Source organism: Mobula birostris, chromosome 21, assembly GCF_030028105.1.
Source record: "Mobula birostris isolate sMobBir1 chromosome 21, sMobBir1.hap1, whole genome shotgun sequence".
NCBI lineage: Eukaryota > Metazoa > Chordata > Chondrichthyes > Myliobatiformes > Myliobatidae > Mobula > Mobula birostris.
In genome coordinates, this window is record NC_092390.1 from 38,495,235 (window position 1) to 38,520,848 (window position 25,614).

At 41.6% G+C, this 25,614-nt stretch overlaps 1 protein-coding gene across 3 annotated transcripts in view; it reads right to left on the minus strand.

The window, feature by feature from the left end:
• LOC140185739 (exocyst complex component 6-like) overlaps window positions 1-18,846 on the minus strand; it is a 183,521-nt gene extending 164,675 nt beyond the window's left edge. The window contains exon 1 of one of the 3 annotated variants that reach the window (XM_072239333.1): window positions 18,529-18,844. In XM_072239333.1, coding sequence (XP_072095434.1) covers window positions 18,529-18,626 — 98 coding nt within the window. In that variant the 5' untranslated portion in view covers window positions 18,627-18,844. Of the gene's footprint in view, window positions 1-18,528 lie in introns of all 3 variants that reach the window. The other 2 variants (XM_072239334.1, XM_072239335.1) reach the window with 2 other exon arrangements.
• Between the last annotated feature and the right edge of the window lie 6,768 nt (window positions 18,847-25,614).

Here is a 25,614-nt window from a genome sequence, read left to right on the forward strand (position 1 = left end):
ACAAATAAATACATATGCAGTTTTAAAATATTAATAACTACTACTAGTTTGCAATTAGTTTTAAAAGGTATGTGCCTCAATTCACTGCCACTAGAGGGCTCCCTTAGAATATTCAACAACGGCTGCTGTTACAAATTTCTAACTATTTCCCCAATTTCAAGATTTTGAATCGCTATACTATTTAGGGTAATGTTATCAATTTGCACATTTATAAGGCATGGTGCTGACCCTTTTTGGAATTTCAAGGGGAGGAGAAATAGCAAATACTTGAGCCAGTGGGGAATACTTTCTCATTTAGTCCCTTGAGAATCAGAAATCTCATTTATGTGATGATTTCCATGAAAAACCAAGTTCACTAGTTGAAGAGTCAATTCTCAAGTCTAACCTGTTCTTTGCAACTATAAGTTTACTAGTATTATACTGGGGTAGCAAGTTTGCTTTGAGTTATTAAATACTAGTAGCAGCCTTGTGATTTTATAGTTGTCCCTTTTTCCTTTTAAAAATTTCTAGTGGCACCTGAGTGGTCAGAGTTAACTGGCCAAAGCTGAAAACAAATTAGGGAATTTGGGAGTGGAGCTTGGAAGCAGAAGGAAATTTGCTCTGTTTCAATGATTAACATTTAATCTGGGCCGGCTGGTGGCACAACAACATCGGCGCTGGACCCGGGAGTGGAGGTTCCCGGGTTCGAAACTAGTCAGGTCTGCCCCTGAGCACGCTTTACATCTGTGCCAGGTTGAGTGTCGAGAGCGCAACTCGACCACGTGAAATAAAGGGAAAATACTGCGAAAATGTCTGTGAGAGGAGTGGCGCGCCACACAGTCTCTCTCTCTCTCTGCGCCTTGTAAAAAGCCATGAAAAATCCATCATCATGGACGTACGCATGGACATGCAGCCGCACACATGCACAGACTCGCACCCACATGCCAAAAAAACAAGCATTTAATCTACCTTGTAAAGCAACAAAAACATTATAATCCATGAACAGGTGGAGAAAGTGCCAGGAGAGTCAGTCCTGAGGACTCTACGCACATGATGATGCTTCTGGAATAGTCCATACAGCCATTCCAACAGGCCTCTGCTGCAGGTGAGGAAGTCTGCACGGGCCAAATACTTATTAGGGCAGGGCAACTAATGTGACTGATTAACCTCCTGGTCAACAGTTCTTAAAGGTTGAGAAGACTTGATGCTGACCGTGTGGAGAGGATAGCTGGAAATTTTCTTTGCATCATCTATCCGTAAGATCATTTAAATTATGAAAATTGCTTTTGGCCCCACTGTGCCTTGAACATGCATTCACAGATCTCTGAAAACTGAGCCACGGCCTCAGCTGTTTCTCAAAGTCTAGATCCTTGCCAGCACTTAAGTTAGACCCCAAAGAGCAGATTTTCACATACCAAATCCAGACTACACCAATAAGCATTTTCTTACAGATGCATCTAAAGTTCTGAATGTGTGTCTTCAATGCCATTGACTTGTCAGCCATGAAGAGAATCATTATAGCTAAATCACGTGAACAGTGCCAAGTTGTACGTGTGAATCCCTGCAGCATCTGGTGACCCTGTGATCTGCCTCAGAAGCCGATGTCAGAACAACCTTCAAGAGGGTGAACACTCACGAGGTCTCCGGCCCTGGTGGTGTACTTGGTAGGGCACTGAAATCCTGTGCTAACCATCTGGCAGGAGTGTTCAAGAACATCATCAACCTCTCACTACTGCAATCTGAGTTTCCCACCTGCTCCAAGGTCAACAATCATATCAGTGCCCAGGAGTGGGGCGAATTGCCTCAACTATCGCCCAGCTGTACTTGTATCTACTGTGACTGAAGTGTTCTGAGAGGTTGGTCATGGCTAGAATCAACCCCTGCCCAAGCAAGGACCTGAACCTCCTGCAATTTGGACCACGGAGAGACTTGTTCTGGAGCTGCTCCAGCCAATGGTCAGGCCACACTTAGATCCCCTCCAGTTCGCCTACCAGCCCCGACTAGGAGTTGAGGATGCCATCGTCTACCTGCTGAACTGTGTCTACGCCCACCTGGACAAGCCAGCGAGCACTGAGAGGGTTATGTTTTTTTACTTCTCCAGTGCGTTCAACACCATCTTCCCTGCTTTGCTGGGGGAGAAGCTGACAGTCATGCAGGTGAACGCTTCCCTTGTGTCATGGATTCTTGATTACCTGACTGGCAGACCACAGTACGTGTGCTTGCAACACTGTGTCTGACAGAGTGATCAGCAGCACTGGAGCTCCACAGGGGACTGTCTTGTCTCCCTTTCTCTTCACCTCGGACTTCAACTACTGCACAGAGTCTTGTCATCTTCAGAAGTTTTCGGATGACTCTGCCATAGTTGGATGCATCAGCAAGGGAGATGGGGCTAAGTACAGGGCTACGGTAGGAAACTTTGTCACATGGTGTGAGCAGAATTATCTGCAGCTTAATGTGAAAAAGACTAAGGAGCTGGTGGTAGACCTGAGGAGAGCTAAGGTACCGGTGACCTCTGTTTCCGTCCAGGGGGTCAGTGTGGACAAGGTGGAGGATTACAAATACCTGGGGATACGAACTGACAATAAACTGGACTGGTCAAAGAACACTGAGGCTGTCTACAAGATGGGTCAGAGCCGTCTCTATTTCTTGAGGAGAATGAGGTCCTTTAACATCTGCCACACGATGCTGAGGATGTTCTACGAGTCTGTGGTGGCCAGTGCTATCATGTTTGCTGTTGTGTGCTGGGGCAGCAGGCTGAGGGTAGCAGACACCAACAGAATCAACAAACTCATTTGTAAGGCCAGTGATGTTGTGGGGATGGAACTGGACTGTCTCACGGTGGTGTGTGAAAAGAGGATGCTGTCCAAGTTGCATGCCATCTTGGACAACGTCTCCCATCCAATACATAATATACTGGGTGGGCACAGGAGTACATTCAGCCAGAGACTCATTCCACTGAGATGCAACACAGAGCGCCATAGGAAGTCATTCCTGCCTGTGGCCATCAAACTTTACAACTCCTCCCTCGGAGAGTCAAACACCCTGAGCCAATAGGCTGGTCCTGGACTTATTTCCTGGCATAATTTACATATTACTATTTAACTATTTATGGTTTTATTATTTATGGCGCAACTGTAACGAAAACCAATTTCCCCCAGGATCAATAAAGTATGACTATGACTACTACTACTATAATTTGCCCACTGGCACAATAGGCCTACAGTGGATGCAATCTCACTGGCTGTCCACTCAGCCTTGGAGCACCTGGTCAATAGCAATACCTACATCAGGCTGCAGTTTACTGAATACTGCTCAGCGTTCAATGCAATCATACCCTTAGTTCATATCAACAAGCTCCAAAACCTGAGCCTCCATACCTTCCTCTGCTACTGGATCTTCGACTTCCTCACCAGGAAACCACAGTCAGTGCAGATCGGAAATAACAGCACCTCCTTGCTGACAATCAACACTGCCGCACCATAAGGACGCATGCTTAGCCCATTACTCTACTTTCTATATCAACATGATAGGGTGACTAGGCAGAGCTCATTCGCCATCTTGTTGATGACAAAATTATTGTGGGCAGAATTTCAAATGGTGACAAAGAGGCATACAGGAGCGAGATGGATCAGCTGGTTGAGTGGTGTTGCGACAACACCCTTGCTTTCAACATTAGTAAGACCACAAAATGGGCTTCAGGAAGAGAAGTTGAGGGAACACACACCAGTCAGAGGGATCAGCAATGGAAAGGGTGAGAAGTTTCAAGTTCCTGGGTGTCAACATCTCTGAAAATCTATCCTGGGCCCAAGATATTGATGCAATTACAAAGAAGGCACAACAGCAGCTGTATTTCATTAGACATTTGAGGAGACTTGGTACGTCTCCAAAGACACTTGCAAAATTTCTAGGAGTACTGTGGAGAGCATTCTAACTGTTTGCATCACCGTCTGTTATTGAGGGCCTCTGCACAGGAACGGAAAAAGCTGCAGAAAGTTGTAAACTCAGCCAGCTCCATCATGGGCACTAGCATCACCAACACCCATGACATCTTCAAAAGATAATGCCTCATCAAATAGCATCTATCATTAAGAAATGCCCTCTTCTCACCGCTACCATCAAGGTGGTAGTACAGGAGCCTGAAGGGACACACTCAACATTTCAGGAACAGCTTCTTCCCCTTTAGATTTCTGAACGGACAACGAACCCTTGTACACTACCCCAATTTTTTTCCCTTTTTTGCACTACTTATTCAACTTAATTTCTTTAAGTACATCTTATTGCAATTTATAGTTTTATTTTTTTTTTTTACGTATTGCAATGTACTGCTACTGCAAAAACAACAAATTTCACAAGATATACCAGTGATATTAAACCCAATTCTGACACTAGAGCGAGCACAGGGATAAATCCTCCACTTATTCCAATGATCATCATTACAAACAATTAAGTATTATGTAAAAACAAAAATTTTAATATTTTAAGTAATTAACATAAAATAGTTCATAGCAGATTCTGGAAATTCCCAAATGTATGTTAAGTGGAAGGATGCCTTAATCAATTGTCCATTCTTCCCAGCTATTTTACGGACAAATGTTTAAACAGTGCCCCCGATCTCTTCCTCAATGGACCCCTTACTAAGAAAGGATGTCCTAACATTGAAGGTGCTTCAAAGAAAGCTCACAAAAATAATTCTGCAATTGAAGAGTGTCATACGAGGAGCATATGGCGGCCCTGGGCCTCTACTCACTGAAATTCAGAAGAATGAGGAGGCAACTTAATTGAAATCTATTGAATGTTGAATCTGTGGAGGCAAGTCTATACGTATATTTAAAGCAGAGGTTGATAGATTCTTGATTTGTCACGGAATGAAAGGATACTGGGAGAAGGTAGGAGATTGTGACTAAGAGGGAAAATGGATCAGTCATGATGAAATAGCAGAGCAGGCTCGATGGCCACATATAACCATATAACAATTACAGCACAGAAACAGGCCATCTCGGCCCGTCTAGTCCATACCAAACTCTTACTCTCACCTAGTCCCACCGACCTGCACTCAGCCCATAACCCTCCATTCCTTTCCTGTCCATATATCTATCCAATTTAACTTTAAACGACAACATCGTACCTGCCTCAACCACTTCTGCTGGAAGCTCATTCCACACAGCTACCACTCTCTGAGTAAAGAAGTTCCCCCTCATGTTACCCCTAAACTCTTGCCCTTTAACTCTCAACTCATGTCTTCTTGTTTGAATCTTCCCCACTCTCAATGGAAAAAGCCTATCCACATCAACTCTATCAATCCCCCTCATAATTTTAAACACCTCTATCAAGTCCCCCCTCAACCTTCTACGCTCCAAAGAATGAAGACCCAACTTGTTCAACCTTTCTCTGTAACTTAGGAGATGAAACCCAGGCAACATTTTAGTAAACCTCCTCTGTACTCTCTCAATTTTATTGACATCTTTCCTATAATTCGGTGACCAGAACTGTACACAGTACTCCAAATTTGGCCTTACCAATGCCTTGTACAATTTCAACATTACATCCCAACTCCTATACTCGATGCTCTGATTAATAAAGGCCAGCATACCAAAAGCTTTCTTCACCACCCTATCCACATGAGATTCCACCTTCAGGGAACTATGCACCATTATTCCTAGATCCCTCTGCTCTACAGCATTCTTCAATGCCCTACCATTTACCATGTATGTCCTATTTTGATTAGTCCTACCAAAATGTAGCACGTCACATTTTTCAGCATTAAACTCCATTTGCCATCTTTCAGCCCACTTTTAACTGTTCTAAATCTCTCTGCAAGCTTTGAAAACCTACCTCATCATCCACAACACCACCTATCTTAGTATCATCTGCATACTTACTACTACAATTTACCACCCCATCATCCAGATCATTAATATATATGACAAACAACATTGGACCGCTACACACCATCCTCCAATCTGACACACAGTTATCCACCACTACTCTCTGGCGTCTCCCATCTAGTCACTGCTGAATCCATTTTACTACTTCCATTTTAATGCCTAACGACTGAACCTTCCTAACTTACCTTCCATGTGGAACCTTGTCAAAGGCCTTACTGAAGTCCATATAGACAACATCCACCGCTTTACCCTCGTCAATTTTCTTAGTAACCTCATCAAAAAATTCAGTAAGATTGTCAAACATGACCTTCCACGCACAATCCATGTTGACTGTTCCTAGTCAGACCCTGTCTATCCAGATAATTATATATACCATCTCTAAGAATACTTTCCATCAATTTACCCACCACTGATGTCAAGCTCACAGGCTGATAATTGCCAGGTTTACTCTTAGAACCCCTTTTAAACAATGGAACCACAGGAACAATACACCAATCCTCTGGCACCATCCCCGTTTCTAATGACATTTGAAATATTACTGTCAGAGTCCCTGCTATTTCTACACTAACTTCTCTCAAGGTCCTAGGAAATATCTTGTCCGGACCCGGAGACTTATCCACTTTTATATTCCTTAAAAGCGCCAGTACTTCTCTTCTTTAATTGTCATACTTTCCATAACTACCCTTCTTGTTTCCTTTACCTTACCCAATTCAATATCCTTCTCCTATTGAAGAAAAGAAATTGTTCAAAATCTCCTCCATCTCTTTTGGCTCCACACATAGCCGTCCACTCTGATTCTCCAAGGGACCAATTTTATCCCTCACTATCCTTTTGCCACTAACATAACTGTATAAACCCTTTGGATTTATTTTCACCTTAATTCACCTTATTTTCACATGGCTTAATTCTGCTCCTATATATTATGGTCCAAATCCAACACGCCCAATAGTTCTGGATTTGCAACAAGGGCCTCAATGCAACTGGTGAAACCAGATAGGGGAAAAAGACAGAAGATCAGAATTCCACCGAACTCAGTGAGATGCCTTCTACTAACCATGGGTCTAAAAATTACAAAATTAAATCATCTTAATCATTCAAGTGATTTTATAAACAAATAATAAAACACTGTTCAAATCCTCAATCAGATAATAACTTTTGTAGAATCTGATAGTTCAATGTTCCCTTAGTTGCAAATTAATTATAAGTTCAAATCTCTAGAGTGAGACTCAAGCCTATAATTTTCTGGCTCAATCCAAAGACCTCCAATTCAGAGAAAAAACAGGTGAAAATGTGTAATGTTAAAAAAAGTAAAAATTGCAAGGCTTAGGTTCTGCTTCATTCAGCCAATTCAATGATTTTCCTATCCTCTGCTACAAAGCTTGCATATCCCCACTATTTATGGTTTGAATCTCAAGATCTCCACAAGTAAAAAAATGCCCAAAATATGGGCAGCCTACCTCTACAATCAAGCAGGTTTACCGAGATAAATGACAAGCATTTACAAGTTTTAAAACAAAAATGACAATATCTATGTATAAAAGTTTTCCTCAAACTTACAGTGGACACTGCCACCTGTACATTAGATGCCCTTTGAGGATGGTTACTTGGTCTTGTTGCACAGCAAATGCCACTAAAAAAAAAGCGCACCAAACTATTAGATCAAAATTTAAGAATCAATTCAGATAGACGGTCATACAAACATTTGGGTATTTCTGCCTAATCTGGGACTCACAGATCAGTCAAACAGCAACCTAACATAATCACATACACTCAAGTGTAGTGCCATTGGGCAGATACTCTAAATTTCCTATCACAATTCTTAGATTCACCCTTACAAATCTAAAAGGAGGTTCCAAAGACCTACAGCTGGGAAGGGAACCAGCAAAAGAGTCCAATTCTAGACCCTCAAGACTCTTCCAATTACCTTTGACTGCTTTTTCCTCTGCTCTATATACCTTTTTCATATTGAACGATTTGAATGTGGAGAAGATATACTGAGCAGAAGAATGGCAAGGGCTTGATAGAGTGGATAACTTCTATAACTAAGAACAGAGCAGTAGCACCACCAATGGCTGGTCTTTAATGTAAACTCCTACCAAACTAATTCTGCAGTGTGAATAAGTCAAGAAAGCTAATCAAGGAACAAAACTACATTTCATCCTAACAATACCTGCTGCAGATGCACTTTACCGGGACAAGATTTATAGGCATGACAACTCCTTTCACATCCATGCTGCGGTAAAATGGAATTGATGTATTCCAAGCAGCTCAGAACTGCATACAAGACAAGATTTCAACAGCAATATAACGATATTCCAATGCAATCTGCAGCTTCTGATCTAACACATCCCTCTCTACCACTACCAATTCTGAGATCTAGCCCTAAGTTCAAAAGAATATATGGAATGTACTAAAAGTACCTAGAAACACCTGAAGCTAAAACAATAAGCATGTATTTATTATAAAGGAAATAGTAAACATTAAACAGGGCGAAGCAACATCACGGTCAGCTAATAAGTACAAAGCTCTGCAGTGCTTCTGCACACTCATGAAGTGCCATAATAAAATGCTAATGACAAATTTTGGCTCCTCAAAAGGACAAGGGTAGCATACGCGTGCAAACTTCAAGGATACAGTCTGCTGGGCTAGTGACTGAACTATCTCAAAGGTCCCCATAACTGATTAGTATCAAGGAATGGCCAAGAGTACAAAAACAGAAAAAAAGGTGTAAAAGTGAATAACATTCTGTGTGTAGTAGCAACAATGGTGCTCCAAAACCAGCTGTGTATACTCAATGTGTTCCATTGTAGTTACCAAAAAAAAGAGGAAATATTAAATGTCCTATTCTATGCAGACAGCTATGATCTACCTGCATGCAACAGGACAAACCCAATTTGGCCATTAACCCAAACTGCCTTTGTTTCAGTCAACTCTCAATCATCTGGAAAACAACAGAAATCACAACAGATAGTAGCACTTAAAAACTGCTTTCTCATTCTCATTCAGTTCTACTAATCTACCCATTCAAAGGTATATTGGCAAAAGAACAGAATTTGAGTAGTGACTGTGACAGGAATAACTACTCTTTAAATTATAGAAGTACTTGACTGAATGCGGCATTAAGGAATCAATAAAATCAACCACAATCTCTGGGGAGGGTTCCACTGATTTGACATTACTCAAAGAAAAAGTGTTGTGGTCACTGGAGAACAAATCAACTCAGTTCCAGGACTCTGCTATAAGAGTTCCTCAGAGGAGTGCTTTTAGCATAACCAGCTTCATATGCTTCAATGACCTTCCCTCCATCACAAAAATCAAAACTGATAATGCCCACTGATAATTAAAATTTTAAATTCATTCACAACTCCTCAATTTTGAAACAGTCCATGACTGTATCTATATTCAGACATGACCTCAAGTGGAAAGTAACTTTTACATCACACAAGTGCCAGGAACAAATGATTTACCTTCATCACAAGGACTACAGTATTTCAAGGTGATGGCTCATTATCTCAGGGACAATGGTCAATAAAAATACAGTCAAATGAACAAAGATTCTACTCCATTACATTTAATCTGAAGGTCCAGAGAAAACTGACAGGAAGCAAGGCCACACTCTTGAGACGAAACAGCTGATCCTTGGGTTTTGACAATATTTAAACTTCTCAAGCATCTTCTCTTCACAATAAAGTCAGTAGTTACTGTTTGCTAATGATGTACATCTGTATATCATCTAACAAAACCTCTGGACAACTAAACCAGATTCAACAGGTAAACAACAGGAATTCTGCAGATGCTGGAAATTCAAGCAACTTTGATGTGTGTTGTAGATCCAACAGGTAACAACTTTTCCACCTGAATAAGCAGGAAAACTTACTCAAACTTAACACTGACAAACTAAATCACATTTTCACTTCCTGCCATAAATTTCACCATACTCAAGTATTGAAAACCAGTACAAGTCAACTGGTTGGAGTGTTTACAGGGATCTTCAAACTCTAGCTCCAAATCATACCGGTGACCAAAAAGAACATGGTAATCTTCCTCAATGACTATCATCCAGTAGCACTTGTATTCACTGTGATGAAGCACTTTGAAAGGCTGACCATGAAGCATATAACTCCTGCCTGAGGAGTGACCTGGATCTTCTCCAATTTGCCTAATGTCACAACAGGTCAACAGCAGATGCCATTTTATCGGCCCTTCATTCAATTCTGGAGCACCTGGACAATGAATCATGATGCTCTTCACTGAGTATAGCTTAGCATTCAATACTATCCTCCTCGAAACTAACTATTAAGCTCTAAGACCTGGGTTTAAATACCTCCCCGTGCAATTAGATTCTCAATTCTTTCACTTGCAGACCCCAGTGTGGATTTGCAATATTTCCTCCACAATCACCATCAACACAAGGTGCATCACAAAGCTGTGTACTTAGCTATACCCCTTTTTGTGTGGCCGAGTACTACTCCAAAGTCATACTTAGGATTGCCAATGACTGCACTGTTGTCTGAATGAAAGGTGATGATGATTTGGCATATAGGAGAGAGATTAAAATCTGGTTGAATGGTGCCACAACAATCTCTCACTCAATATCAGTAAAACAAAAGCTGATAATCAGCTACAGGAGGAGGAAGCCAGAGGTCCAGGAGGCAGTCCTCAGAGGTGGAGGTGGTCACTTTGGCATTATGACATCAGAAGATCTGTCCTAGGACCAGCATGCAAGTGCCATCACAAAGACAACAGTGCCTCTACTTTCTTAGAAGTTTGTACAGATTCAGCATAGAACCATAGAACACTACAGCACAGAAAACAGGCCATTTGGCCCTTCTAGTCTGTGCCAAAACATTATTCTGCTAGCCCCATTGACCTGCATCCAGTCCATAACCCTCCAGACCTCTCCCATCAATGTACCCATCCAATTTATTCTTAAAACTTAAGAGCGAGCGGCCATTTACATGTCACCTAAAACTTTGACAAACTTCTACAGCTGCACAGTGGAGAGTGTACTAACTGGTTGCATCACAGCCTGGTATGGAAACACCATTGCACAGCAACAGAAAAGTTCACAGAAAGTAGTGGATACAGCTTAGTCCACCACATGCAAAGCCCTCCCCACCAATGAGTATACATCTGCAAGAAGCACTGCCACAAGAAAATAACATCCATCAAGGACGCCCACTATCCAGGCGATGCTCTCTGCTTGCTGCTACCATCAGGTAGGAGGTATACAAACCTTAGGTCTCATCCACCAGCAACAGTTATTGTCCTACAAACATCAGGCTTGTGAACTGGCATGGATAACATCACCCGTCTTAACTCTGAACTGATTCCACAAACTACTTACTTTTAAGGACTCTACAACTCATGATTTCAGTGTTATTTATTTTTGTATTTGCACTATGTCTTTTGCAAATTGGTTGTTTGCCAGTCCTTATGTAAAATCTTTCATGAATTCCATTATATTTCTTTATTTTTCTGTAAATTCCAGCAAGAAAATGAATCTCAAGGTAGTATATAATGACATGTGCATACCTTGAATTTTGACTTTGATAAATCACTAACTCTACCTTCAACTGGTAACTGTCCTAGACTTACAGCTGTTTGCAACTCCTATATAGTTTTTGATGTAGTTTCTGCTCCAGGTCCAGACAGTCATCTTGCATCCCCTTAACCTGAATCAATTCCACCCTTACTTCAACTAGCTAGGCCTAAAACACTCACACAGTATGTTAACTTATATAAATTTAATATTTTATATAAAATATTACAATGTTAGAAAGCATTACACTGAAAAACATAATGGAGATAGAAAATTAAAGATAAAATATGGACATTCTTCAAAAAAAAATACAAGAATGCCTTTTCTTCATAACTAATGAAGTGCATCTCGTAGGTATTGTTAAATAAAGCAATACATACACATCGTTCCCTGCACAATATGAAATTTGCTAGAGCCAAAAAAAAAAATTCCTCTTAATTAATGCAACCTCCATTACATGCAATCCATCAATTGCGTTGTTGGGCAATTTCACAGTATAATGTCTTGAAAAGGACAGCTCAGTGATACAAGATAAACTACAGTTAAATTATTATCCTTTCACCGGGAAAAATACAACTTCATCTTGGAAAATGGCCTGCACCTTCTATTCTCTCCAACGTATAAAGGGCAGAATATTTTAAAAGCACCCTAGTGATTATCAACAATTATAAAGTGAATACAATGAACCTCATTTTCAAGTACATGAAAAAGAGGTAATATCTCGTCATGTACAAACATTATATAATAATGCAACATGATCCTATGACTGTTTGGAGTGCTAAATACCTATAATTACTAAACAAAATGAAATGTTATAGTGTAAAAGCAAAAGAAAAAAATACTTAAGACTATACGTAGAAAACTTAGCAAACCTGAAAATGGAAAAGGACATTACCAGAAGGACGAAAGCTGTTAACAATATCAAATTAAATTGGGCCAAGTAGGAAAGACGAAGGCTTAGCTGGAATAAAATCAAATGACCCAGATGAAACAGAAGTTCAAAATGCAAGCAGTTTTAGAATACTGCAGGTGAGCTTGGACCAGTAGACAAAAGGAAAGGATGCAAGAGCTACAAGCTGACAAACAGGTAATCTTTTGCTTATTGTTAAAGTTTAAAGTCATTTAAAAAGAAACCCTGCGGTGGTGAAGCCTAGTGTCATTTTTCCTATCCTGGATACCCTTTGAATAATTAGCATGTTCATCCTAATACCACCCCTTACTCTTCACTTTTTTTGGCCCTGTAAATCTAACCAAACTTGAGGCCTCTTTACCGCAGTCTTCGACAAAGTGGAGTGGACATCAGTGGGTGAGATATCCAAGGAGCCAAAGCCTGAAGATCTCTTTCACCTCTTCATGACCTTCTGACAGCTCTACTGGTCAATATATCTGACAATAAGGGACATTTAAAGTCAGCCAAAATTTTTTATAAATACCTAGTAACGTGTGTTAAAAAAGCACTTATTTTTATTATCCAGATTAGAGAACCCATTCAAATGATAGATACACTATTAATGGCTGGTTTAGAGCTGAGATAACAAACACTGTGATAATGATAGTGCAATTTGCCCCCTAGCTTAGCATGACTGGTCTCCAACCCTCACACTTGTGCCAGAACAAGAAATCAGCTGCATCAGCATTTGATATCCACGCCATCTGTATCTGTGCTACAGTGCACTTCAAACTCAAAATATACACTTTTGGTAACAAAGTTCTGATTATCAAGCATGTCAACTTCTCAATGAAATATCATAAACCCCACCCCCCACCACCAAAGCCTTTTTTCATGTTGGTATTTAAAAAATCCACAATACTTCTACAAAGATTAACAGGAGTAGTTCTGCTATCCTTGCTCAACATTACTAAACAGGCTATTTGGTCATTATCACACAGCTTTGTTCTGAGAATTTAGATTCATAAATTACAACTATGCAACAATGTTTTAGAATGCTCTGAAAGAAAGGGTTATACAAAACACAAGCATATTTTTAAACATGCACAAATGCAGACACCCCACCTCTCCCGGAAGTTCCGGGAGTCTCCCGCATATTAACAGTGGCTCCCTGATGCCCCCAAATTATATACAATATCACAGAAATCAATTTTTTTGAGAGCCAGAGGAAGCAAGAGAGAGTGCGAGAGTGACAAGAAAGAGCGCGTGCGCGAGAGCAAGTGAGCAAGAGAGAGCGAGTGAGAAAGCAAGCGACAGCATGCGAGCGAGAAAGCGAGAGCACTTGAGAGTGCGCGAGCGACCATGAAAGAGAGAGAGTGAGCATGAGCGAGAGCGCACCATGGCAGAGTGTTCCAAAAAAAAATATAAAATGTACATCACCCCAGACTACACTAAAGTGTACCCCTGCCTAATAGGGGTCAAAATAATGACAGTATTGCTTGCTGCACTGTTTGCAACAGTGACTTTTCTATTGCCCACGGTGGGTTAAGACTGTAAAAGACATGTTGAGGTGAGTTTAACAGGTGTCATTCATTCATTAGCATAGCTAACGTTATTTAAACTAGATGGCCAGCTGCTAAGGAGCTACCCTATTGCAGATATCCCACCTCTCCTGGAAGTCTCCCGCAAATTGATGGTGCTACCTCCCTGAAATGAGTTTTTGCAGGGTGGAATGTCTGCAAATGGTAAAGGAGTGACCTGGATGAAGAAGTAGAAGGGTGGGTTAGTAAGTTTGCTGATGACACAAAAGTTGGGGATGTTGTGGATAGTCTGGAGGGTTGTCAGAGGTTACAGCTGGACATCGATAGGATGCAGAACGGGGCTGAGAACTGGCAGATAGACTTCAACCCAGGTAAGTGAAATGGTTCATTTTGGTAGGTCTAATTTGAAGACAGAATATAAATGGCAGTGTGGAGGATCTGAGAGATCTTGGGGTCCATGTTGAAAGATTACTCAAAGCTGCTGCGTAGGTTGACAGTGTTGTTAAAGTGGTGTATGGTGTGTTGGCATTCATCAAATGTGGGATTGAGTTCAAGAGCCGTGAGGTAATGTTACAGCTATATAGGGCTTTGGCCAGACCCCACTGGAGTATTGTGTTCAGTTCTGGTCACCTCACTACAGGAAGTATGTGGATACTATAGGGAGTGCAGAGGAGATTTACAAGGATGTTGCCTAGATTGGAGGGCGTACCTTATGAGAATAGTTTGAGTGTACTTGGCCTTTTCTCCTTGGAGCGACGGGGGATGAGAGGTGAGCTGATAGAGGTGTATTCCACCGAGATGCAACACAGAGCGTCATAGGAAGTCATTCCTGCCTGTGGCCACCAAACTTTACAACTCCTCCCTTGGAGGGTCAGACACCCTGAGCCAATAGGCTGGTCCTGGATTTATTTCGTAATTTGCTGGCATAATTTACATATTACTATTTAACTACTTATGGTTTTATTACTATTTATTATTTATGGTGCAACTGTAATGAAAACCAATTTCCCCTGGGATCAATAAAGTATGACTATGACTATAAGATGAAGGGCACTAATCGTGTGGGTAGCCAGAGGGTTTTTCCCCGGGCTGAAATGGCTAACACGAGGGGGCATAGTTTTAAGGTGCTTGGAAGTAGGTACCAAGGGGATGTCAGGGTAGGTTTTTCCACAAAGAGAGTAGTGGGTGCGTGGAATGCACTTCTGGCAGCAGTGGTGGAAAAAAGATACAATAGGGTCTCTTAAGAGCCTCTTAGGTACATGGAGCTTAAAAAATGGCTATGCGCTAGGGAAATTCTAGGCAGTCTCTAGAGTAGGTTACATGGTCGGCACAACATTGTGGGCCGAAGGGCCTGTAATGTGCTGTAAATTTCTATGTTCTAAATCTAGAGTTGTGACTTCATAATTGGGCAGAATGAGAGTGTGCTGTGACTTCTTTTTGAGAAAAACAACCAACCAATCTGGAGATAAAAACTTGAACGACAAGCCAAAAAAAATCTTCCTTTTAACGTCGTGATGAATCAGTTGCAGCACAAATCAATTATAGCTCCATGTAAATAGGAAGTAAAACTTTAATTCTGCAAACATCTTTCCTGACCTCAATGCCCCAATTCTTTAGAGCAATCCAAAACTGGTATCACTGTCATTAAGAGACAACAGTCATTTTCTGTTTCTCAAAAAAGGGTAAACAAGGGGTTCTGCAGATGCTGAAAATCTAAGGCAACATTCAAAATGCTGGATAAACTCAGCAAGTCAGACAACATCTATATAAAAAAAAAAGTCAATGCTTTGAGCCGAGACCCTTCATGAGAAAAGGAAGGAGGAAGATACCAAAATAAAAAGGTTTGGGGGGGGGAGGAGGGGAAGAAGGACAAGTTTGAAGGTGTTAGGTGAAGCCAGGTGGATAGGAAAAATAAAGGGTTGAAGAAGGAATTTGAAAGGGGAGGAGAGTGGACCATGGGAGAAAGAGAAGAAGGAGGCACACTAAGGGAAGGTGATAGGCAGAATAAACGGCAAGAGACCAGAATATAGAATAGAAGAAAAGGGGGAGGGGAAAAAAGAAAAAAATTACCAGAGAAATCTATATTCATGCCATCGGGTTGGAGGCTACCTAGATGCTATGAGGAAAAAGAAATGGGAAGGAGGCAGTGGGGAAAGGTTGTGTATAATCTGTAATCTTACTCTTAATCTGTAATCTTAATCTTAGCATGAGATTGGATTCACTTTGCATTTTTTTTGGGAATGCTGGTCTGTATATTATAAAGCAAGTAGTGTAAAAGAATGTTAAAAATATTTAAATAATTTCAAAATGTGCTTCCCCCCCCCAAAAAAAAACTTGCATTTAGTTTAACAGTTCTGAAACAGCTTGAAATATGAGAATCATTTAAAAACTTAAAGTCAATTGCTGGCTTTGGCATAAATCAAGGTTCTGCCTCCAGCTTTGTCATTGCCAAAATGTGCCAGGGACAGTGGCACAGCATTACACTGTCTGAAACTAAAGCACTATCAAGAATCTGCAGCACATTTGCTTGGTTTGGAGTGTCAGCTTGATTGGCCTACCACATCCAGCTCAGGTGGGGGGGGGGGGGGGGGAGGCATAATTATGATTAGCAGAGTCCAGAAAGATCTGGTCCAATTGTACTCAGTTTAGCTTTTAGTTTATCCAAAGATGCACCATGAGATTACTCTCATGCCTCAGACTGATGTGAGCAGTGAACCAGATCGTACACATTTTCTTCCCAGAATGTTTATTGTTGCTATTGAACTGAATTCAAAAAGAACAACTATTTCCTCTTGAGTTCATTCAAGTCTTGAGCGTTCAGGGCACACAACTGGGTAAGGCATCAGCTCAATGAAACCCCCAGGTACACAGCAGACACAATGTCATTGTGTTGACTATGCTACTACATTAAAGTATTCCCAATGGACAGCTCCTGTATGAATAATAACACAACTGTTTATCTCCTAAACCAAACTGGGTTGAAGCTGCATTAATGAACATAATATACTACGATTCATGAACTACAAGTTTGAATTAATATTGGTATATTATTGTCCCATGTACAAAAATACAGTGAAAATCTTGTCTTGCAGTGTTTATATGGATAAAATCATTACATCGTGCATTGAGGTAAAATAACGTAAAACAGTAACAATGCAGAATGAAGTGTAAAAGCTATCAAAAAAGTGCAGTGCAGGTAAATGATAAAATGCAAGATCAATATGAGGCAGACTGAGGTGCCAAAAGTCCATATTATCATACAGGGCCTTCTAAGAGTTTAGTAATAGCAGGATAGAAGCTGTCCTTGTTCAGTATGCTGATTACTACTGCATATATTTTACAATAATAAACATACTGTACTATTCCAACTGCTTCTAATGATCTATGCCCCAACCAGATGCACCATTCCATAATCAACACCAATCTACCCTCAGCAAAGCTAAATGTGCATCGATAGCACAAGGTAATACTTTAAAACATGATGCAATCACACTTCTAATTATATATCATAATTACTTTTAAATAAATTTGTGTGGCATATCTGATATCCATAATAGTTTCCAGCACTATATTACATCGTTTGGCACAACTCAGAGAAAATGCACAGAAGTGTGCAGCAAAATGAATCTTTGTTGGATTATAGAATGTGACTGTGAAATAGACAGTGTAGATACTAGAATCTGAACAAAACAACCTGCTAGAGGAACAAGCAGTATCTGTAACACAAAAAGTGCTGGAGGAACTCAGCAGGTCAGGCTGATGCAGAGTCTTGATTCATTTCTTTCCATAGATGCTGCCTGACTTGTTCAGTTCCTCCTACTCTTTGCATATTTACAAAATTCCCAGTATCTGCGGAAACTTGTGCTTTTACTCCACTGAGTTCCTCCATCAGATTGTCCATATCTCACAGTAGCAAACAATCTTACGCTATGGCAACATCCACACAATTATTCCAAGAGTGCATAGGACACAGTGTGACCCAGGGAATGGCAAGAGCAAGCAACATCCCATCATGGAGAAGTGTGAATCATCAGCTCTGGGAAATATATTCTCAGTATCTCCCATATCAATTAATTGTGTATCATGGAAATGGACACTCCCACTACTGGCTAGTTTTTCCTGTAACCTTGGTAATAGTATGAACGGGTACATAATAGCACTGTTGGGCAACTTCCCCTGTAGTTCAAAAGAACATGGTGAAATTCTTTTTGAAAATGCTGGAAGTATTTTTAAGGCCATTGAACTGAATCATTAGGTCTTTTCCCCCCATGTGTAGCCTCACCTGCTGAGTATTTCCAGCATTTTTATTTTATTTCAGTTTCCACCGTGACACTGGGTGAGTGGCTACTGCCAGTCTATATCCCTAACTGTGACAATCCCAGTGATAGACTTATCCTGCAGGGTAGGATGTGTGTCAGTACCCCATGCAAGGCAATGTTTACACTCATGCGAGTATAGTGACTAGCAAACGTCCTTCAAATGCAGAAGCCTTGGAAACTGAGAGCCGCGGCTCTCGGCCCACCACCAGCACCCGTCTTCCATCCCAAACTTTCTCCTCCCTCCCCTCGCCCATCGCAGAGACAACCAACAGCAGGGCCCAATCGCGCCGGCGACGGAAACTCGGGCTGAGGCGGCGGGGCCTGGTGCGGAGCGGGCGCTACCGGCACCGGACACGAAAGCGCGGCCACTTGCCTGAGCGTTGGGCCCACGCAGGCCGCGTCCGTGCTCTCGATCTCCTGCAGGATACGCTCGTGTTCCGTGGCCGTCTCCAGCCCCTCGGCCTCTGCCATCTTGCAGCTCGGGCTGGGCGGCGATGGCGATGAACCCACTTAACGGCTCATGGCCCGGCCTTCCTCCAAACCACCAAGGAGACGCCCCTCCTCGGTTCCGGGTCCTCGGGCGTTTCCACTTTCCTCACGGTACCCACCCCGATTGCGCGTGCACGCTCGCCAGCTCGCTCCGGTAATGCGCGAGCACGCTCGCCCTCCCTCGGCTCTACCTGCCGCAAGCCAATTTCTTTTCCGTATGTCAGCGCACAGTGGCGCAAAAGGCATCCTTCGTGTTGCGTCCAAATGACGCTGAAGCACTCAACACGTTTCTCACCTGTTAAAGATGTGGCTTCGTTTCCTTTGGAGTAATCATCCGACTGAAATCCAGACGTAACCCAACACCTTAAACTTCACGTGGAGAATCAGGCTTGTGCGATGCAAGCACGCGAAAATACTAACACATTTAATGCATTTGAACAGAAATTCCTACAAAACAAAATAGTGGATGTGGCCCAGTCCATCACGGGTAAAGCGCTCCACACCGTTGGGCACATCTACACGGAGCGCTGTCGTAGGAAAGTGTCATCCATTATCAAGAACCCCCAACACATGCTCTCTTCTCGCTGCTGCCATCAGGAAGGTGATGCAGAAGCCTCAGGACCCACACCACCAGGTTCAGGAACAGTTATTACCCCTCAACCGTCAGGCTTTTGAACCAGAAGAGATAACTAACTTCAGTAGCCCTATCACTGAACTGTTCTCACAACCTATGGACTTTTAAGGACTCCATCTTATGCTCTCATATTTACTGCTTATTTGTTTTCATTTGTATTTGCACAGTTTATTGTCTTTTGCACATTGGTTGTCCATCCTGTTGAGTGCCGTCTTTCATTGATTCTATTGTTTCTTGGACTGGTTATGTAAGCCTGCAAGAAAACGAATCTCAATATGTTTCGAGGTTTGAAAGTTATGGCATATAATGATCTATCTCAAAATTCAGATTTTCTTGTCAACATAGGGTTAATACCACTCTGATTGCAGAGAATTGCACATGCCTTTTCATTCTTACATTCCTTAAAACTGATAGAACTGTTGCCATTCATTTGGCCCGGAGGTGGTATACTACTGATGTTAACGATGCATGGTAGCCCTAAAACAGCTGAAATGAATGAGGGGTTTCCCCAGCATGCACATTTGACAGTCACCATGACAGACATCTCACCTCTCCCAGAAGTTCCAGGAGTCTCCCGCATATTGATAGCAGCTCCCTGACGCCCGCAAATTATGTACAATATCCTGGAAATCGATTTTTTTGAGAGTAAGCGAGTGGGGGGGGGGAGAGAGAGAGAGAGACACACACACACACACACACACACACACACACACACAGAGGGAGCGAGTGACAGAAGTAGCAAGAGAGTGAGAGAAAGAGCATCCTGATAGGTCTACTTAGCACAAAGAGAGACCAGTTTTCTTTGTGGGCGGGCTTCACAGTTGACCTCTCTCTCTTTCATTGTCCATCAGTTCAGTTTAGTGTCCTGCAGCGCAATAGCAGAATGTTCCAAAATAAGAAAATATAAAACATACTTCACCCCAGACTACACTAAAGTGTACCCCTGCTTAATAGGGGTCAAAAATAATGACAGTGTTGCTCGCTGCACTGTTTGTGACAGTGATTTTTCTATTGCCCATGGTGGGTTAAATAACTAAACGACAAGTTGAGGTGAGTTTAACAGGTGTCATTTGTTCATTAGCAAAGCTAACATTATTTAAACTAGCTGGCTAGCTGCTAAGGAGCTACTCTATTGATGTCCTACGTGATGAGGCCAAACTCCCTGTAGACTTGCTTAAAGTTGTAATCATAAAACGGCTCCATGATAATATAATTGTGAATCTTGTGAATCTGATGTCTTGCAAAATTAACAAACTCATTGACAGAGACTGCTATGAGGTTGAGACTTCCGACAAAATGCTCAAATCTGCCAAGTAAGCCACATCACAGTACAAGGAAAGTTTGCAAAAGAAATAGAAAAGCTATTTACATTAATATTTAGCCATTAGCATTGAGACTGCCAACAAGATACTCAACAAGGAATATATATGTGAGTGTGTAACTGACTTAAATATGTGATCAAATAAATTGTTCTGTTCTTTCATAATCAAATGTCCTGTGTACATACACCCTTGAAGATCAACGGGGGGGGGCGGATATGGGGTTGCAGGGGGCAGGGGTGGTGGTGCTACCTCCCTGAAATGAGTTTCTGCAGGGTGGGATGTCTGCCATTACACTCACTATAAAATACAGAAAAAAATGTTACAAGCATTTGAGTCTTCCCAACAAGAGATCTCTGGTTATACAAGTGGGGCTACATGTAAAATGTGGAATTATTCTCCCTTTACAGCACTAGCTAACTTATGAAATTGAGAGTTAAAGGTGCTCATCAGATGCTAGGTACTACTTCAGTGGGAAGAATCATTGAAATACTGGGATCCACGTTAATACATCACTGCAACTTTAGCAGGATAGATCCCACATCAACAAAAATAAATGAATATTGGATTTCAGCAATTAGAATGGAAGAATTCATAATTTATTTTCAGAATATTCAGATCTTAAAAGGCAGTATATTTGTATATTAAGCTCATTCTCTGCAAGCATCAGATTCATCATATGAAATTCAAGTCCTGGTAGGCCCTTTTCAGCCTGCTTGTGTTCTGCAAAACTTGTTTCTCCCTGCCTTAACTATTCTTTCTCCCCCTTGTCCAGTATATTTCCAATTACATCCATGGCTCACTACCATTAACAGTCCCTACTGGCTTATCTTCATCATGGATGTCTAATCCCCCTACATTTGTATGCCACATCAGGATAGTCAGAGAGCTCCACTTTTCTTGAAAAGATGCCACATCTGTCTCCCTTGCTTTATCCACTGAAGAAATTCTTCAGTTCAACTCATTGTCTCCAAATTAATAATACAACTTGGGATCAAGCTACAGTCACCTCTTCAGAAAGATGGAACAGTTCTTATTTCAGTCTTTTCAGGGACTCTCCCCCCCCCCCACCCAACTGTCTTCTCCAACAATAACTGCATGATGTTCTTGCTACATTCATACTGAGCTAAAAATTTAATTCCCTTGGCTACCGTTTCCCCACATAGTTCTTACTTTCACATTGTCTAAATCTGGCTCTTCCCTTCCTTATTTTGAAATCTCCATTTCAAGGGATAGATTAGTTACCAGTGTCCATAATTAGACCATCAATTCTCTCACCTATTCCTGACTACATACACCTCCCCCACTTGACTTCCTGCATGGACTCAAATTCTATTATACCAGTTTCTCCATCATATATTCACCAGTGACAAGGCCACACCAGAATCAGATGTGGCAGGAGGTACAAAGGAACTGGGCATCAACAGTGAAGAAAGAAAATGATAAACTGTTCAGTGGAGAGCCTTCTGTTTAAGGGAAGGGATTGGACAAGGAAAGTATGCATAATCAAAGTAGGAAGCAACAAGTTTCCTGAGCAACTGAAGTGATGAACTCGGCAATAACAACATTTTCGCCAATTGTGGCTCCCTCTGCCATAGTGGACAAGGTTCTCACCTGTATCTCTTCTTTTCCCCAACACATTCTTCCCAGCCACAATAATAATCAGCTTCTCCTTCCAGCGATTAGCCTCCATGTTCAATGATGGGTCATATGCCATCATTTTTAACTCTGCCATGGAAGGTCCCACACCTGGCAGTGAAAGGAGGAGGTTTGGGCATAGGGCTAGCAACCCATCCCATAAAAACCCAGTACTTAGGAAATGCCAACAGAAGCTCTAAAGATATCATCCCTGGGAGATGAAGGATACACCAAGATACTTGGAGACAACATGAAAGGCTGGGCCAGAACAGAGGATTCAGACGAGCTACTTTCGGTGACCTATGGCCCAGTAGGGATGATGGGAATAAGTAAAAGTACGCCATAATTTTGCCACCTCTAATGGCATTCCATCAAATACATCCTCCCCTCTTTCTTCTACATTTTAAAGAGTTTGTTCCATGTTCAATTCCCTGATCCACTCTCGCCACCATCAACGATCTGTCTTTAAAAGAAAATTCCCCATACAGCTGCAGGTGATTAAAACATCAGCCCTTTAAGGCTTTCTAAGGCATTGGTCAAACTGCATTAGGAGTATTCTGAGCAGTTTTGGCATCTATATCTAAGAAAGGATGTGCTGGCATTGGAGATGGTCCATCCGAGGTTTACAAGAATGATCTGGGGAATGAAAGGGTTAACATAATAGGAGCATTTGATGGCTCTGGGCCAGTACTTGCTGGAGTCTGGAAGAACGTGGTGGTGGGGAGGGGAATCTTATTTAAACCTATTGATATTGAAAGATCTAGAGAAAGTAGATGTGGGGAGGACGTTTCCAATAGTGGGACAATCTAGGTCCAGAGTGCACAGCCTCAGAATAGGAGGATGTCCCTTTAGAACAGATGAGGAATTTCTTCAGCCAGAGGGTGGTGAATCCGTGGAATTCATTACCACGGGCAGCTGTGGTGGTCAAGTCACAAAGCAAAGGTTGATCGGGTCTTTAATAATTATGGAGAGAAGCCATGAGGATGGAGTTGAGGGGGAAAGTAAATCAGCAATGAACAAATAGCAGAGCATGCTCTATGGGCCAAATGGCCTAATTCTGCTCCGATACCTCATGATCCCTTTTCTCCCCCATCACCTCATTCTCTTTCCACCATCAATCAGTCCCTCCAGGTAACGCAACAATACACTCGCACTTCATCCCATTTTTCAATCAATTTCAGTACTGATAATGTTACTCCCTGTACAGTGCAGAAAGCAGACTGGATAATCATTTTGCAGAATGCCTCTATTAGATCAGGAGAATGACACTGCGCTTCCACCTGCCACATTAACTCTCCTACCTCGCCCTGTGTATTTTGGGCTTCCTGCATTTCTCCAGGGAAGTCCAGCACTCAAGAAGAGGATTTTCCGTCCGAATACGTTGTAACCTTCTGGACTTAATATTGAATTTCACCATTTACCAGCCTTCCCCACAGACTATTGTCTATCACTGCACCAACGTGTTCTTTCTTCCTCCCCCCCTCCCACATCTCCAACTACACTTAAAAAAATAATTGTTACCCTATCTTTGATCTGTACCTTCTCACATACATTCCCTGGTCTTTTCATTCTCGACTTCTTTTGCATCTTAAAATACATCTATTTTTCACTCAAAAACGAGGAAATCTGTCGATGCTGGAATTTCAAGTAACACACATTAAAATTGCTGGTGAACGCAGCAGGCCAGGCAGCATGTATAGGAAGAGGTACAGTCGACGTTTCGGTCCGAGACCCTTCGTCAGGACTAACTGAAACGTCGACTGTATCTCTTCCTATAAATGCTGCCTGACCTGCAGCGTTCACCGGCAATTTTTATGTGTATTGCTTGTCTATTTTTCACTCATGATATTTGGCCTGCTAAGTGCTTCCAGAAATGTTGTTTGTAAGTGTTCCACGTTAGATTCCAGCTTCACTAAATACGCCGTTTTTTATATATTTTAGCGTACTAATGTTAACGGAAATATCAAAAGTTTGGGAGAGGGGAATAACTACAGAGGATCGGCGAACGAGAATCTTAATTGCCAAGTGCACCCCTTTAACCCACGGCAATTTGAAGTCCAAACCGGATTATATTCTCCCACCAACATCCCCACCCCCCAGGTGGCTGAAAATATCTATTAACCAAATTTGCGTTTAATTCCCCGAATTAATATCTACGAAATAAAATACCAATAGGTTAACGCTGGACAATAGCAAAATCGTTGGAAAGAACCAGCCATTCAGAATCAGGTTTAATATCAGTGGCAATGTCGTGAAGTTTGTTGTTTTGCGGCAGCAGTACATTACAGGACATAATAAAATTATTCACACACACACGATATAATTAAATTAAATAAGTAATGCAAAGAGAGAAGAAAAATACAGAGGTGGCGTTCATGGGATCATAAAGGTCAAGGGGGAAAAAAAGCTGTTATTGAAACGTTGAGTGTGCGTCTTCAGACTCCTGTACCTCTTCCCTGATGGTAACAGTGAGAAGAGGGCATCTCTGGGTGATGGGCGTCCTTAATGGTAGGCGCTGCATATTTGAGGCATCGCCTTTTGAATGTGTCCTCAGGGCTGGGGAGGCTATTGCCCATGATGGAGCTAGCTGAGTTTACAACTTTCGGCACCTTTCTCCGATCATGTGCAGTGCATAATCCATACTTGATTATGATGTAACCAGTTAGAATGCTTTCCATGGTACAATCGGTAGAAATTTGCGAGTGTCTTTGGTAATATACCTATTCTGCTCAAACTCCTAATGAAATATAGCCATCGCTGTAATTGCATCAATATGTTAAATCCTTAGAGATCTACAGTCTCCTCTAAAGTTGTTCCACCTTGAACTTCATCTGGGAAATCGGATTCATGCATGGATAATGTTTTAATTAAAATGCTAACACGTTTAATGTCTTCCAAATTTTGGAAGTACTCTTACTTGATATCGTATATATTTGTCGTTAGTGAAACAAATGGACCATCGTCAGTTTAACCCCTAAATTCAGCGCAGGAACTATACTTTACGAAAGTCACGGGGGGAGGGGGAGGGGGAGGAGAATTTGAAGAAAATTTTTAGCTTAGGAATTTTCCACCCTCATACGAATGGTTCAAGCAAGTTTGGACGCCGCTTTCAACCCATTATTAACTAACCAAATATTTTTAAACAATTAACCACTTAAAAGATACACCGATTCACAGACTGTTAATGAAACCACGGATCAACACTTGTCTTTCCCCTGTGAAAAGTTAACTTTGAAGTCAAGCGACTGTTAAACTGAACAACTAGAACTGCGATTTTACACAACACAAGCCTAAAGTACCGTACCACAACTAGACATATTTTGCGTGCTTTTGCCCAATACCAAACTCTTTAGTCACGACGAGAGGAAGTCACGTTACC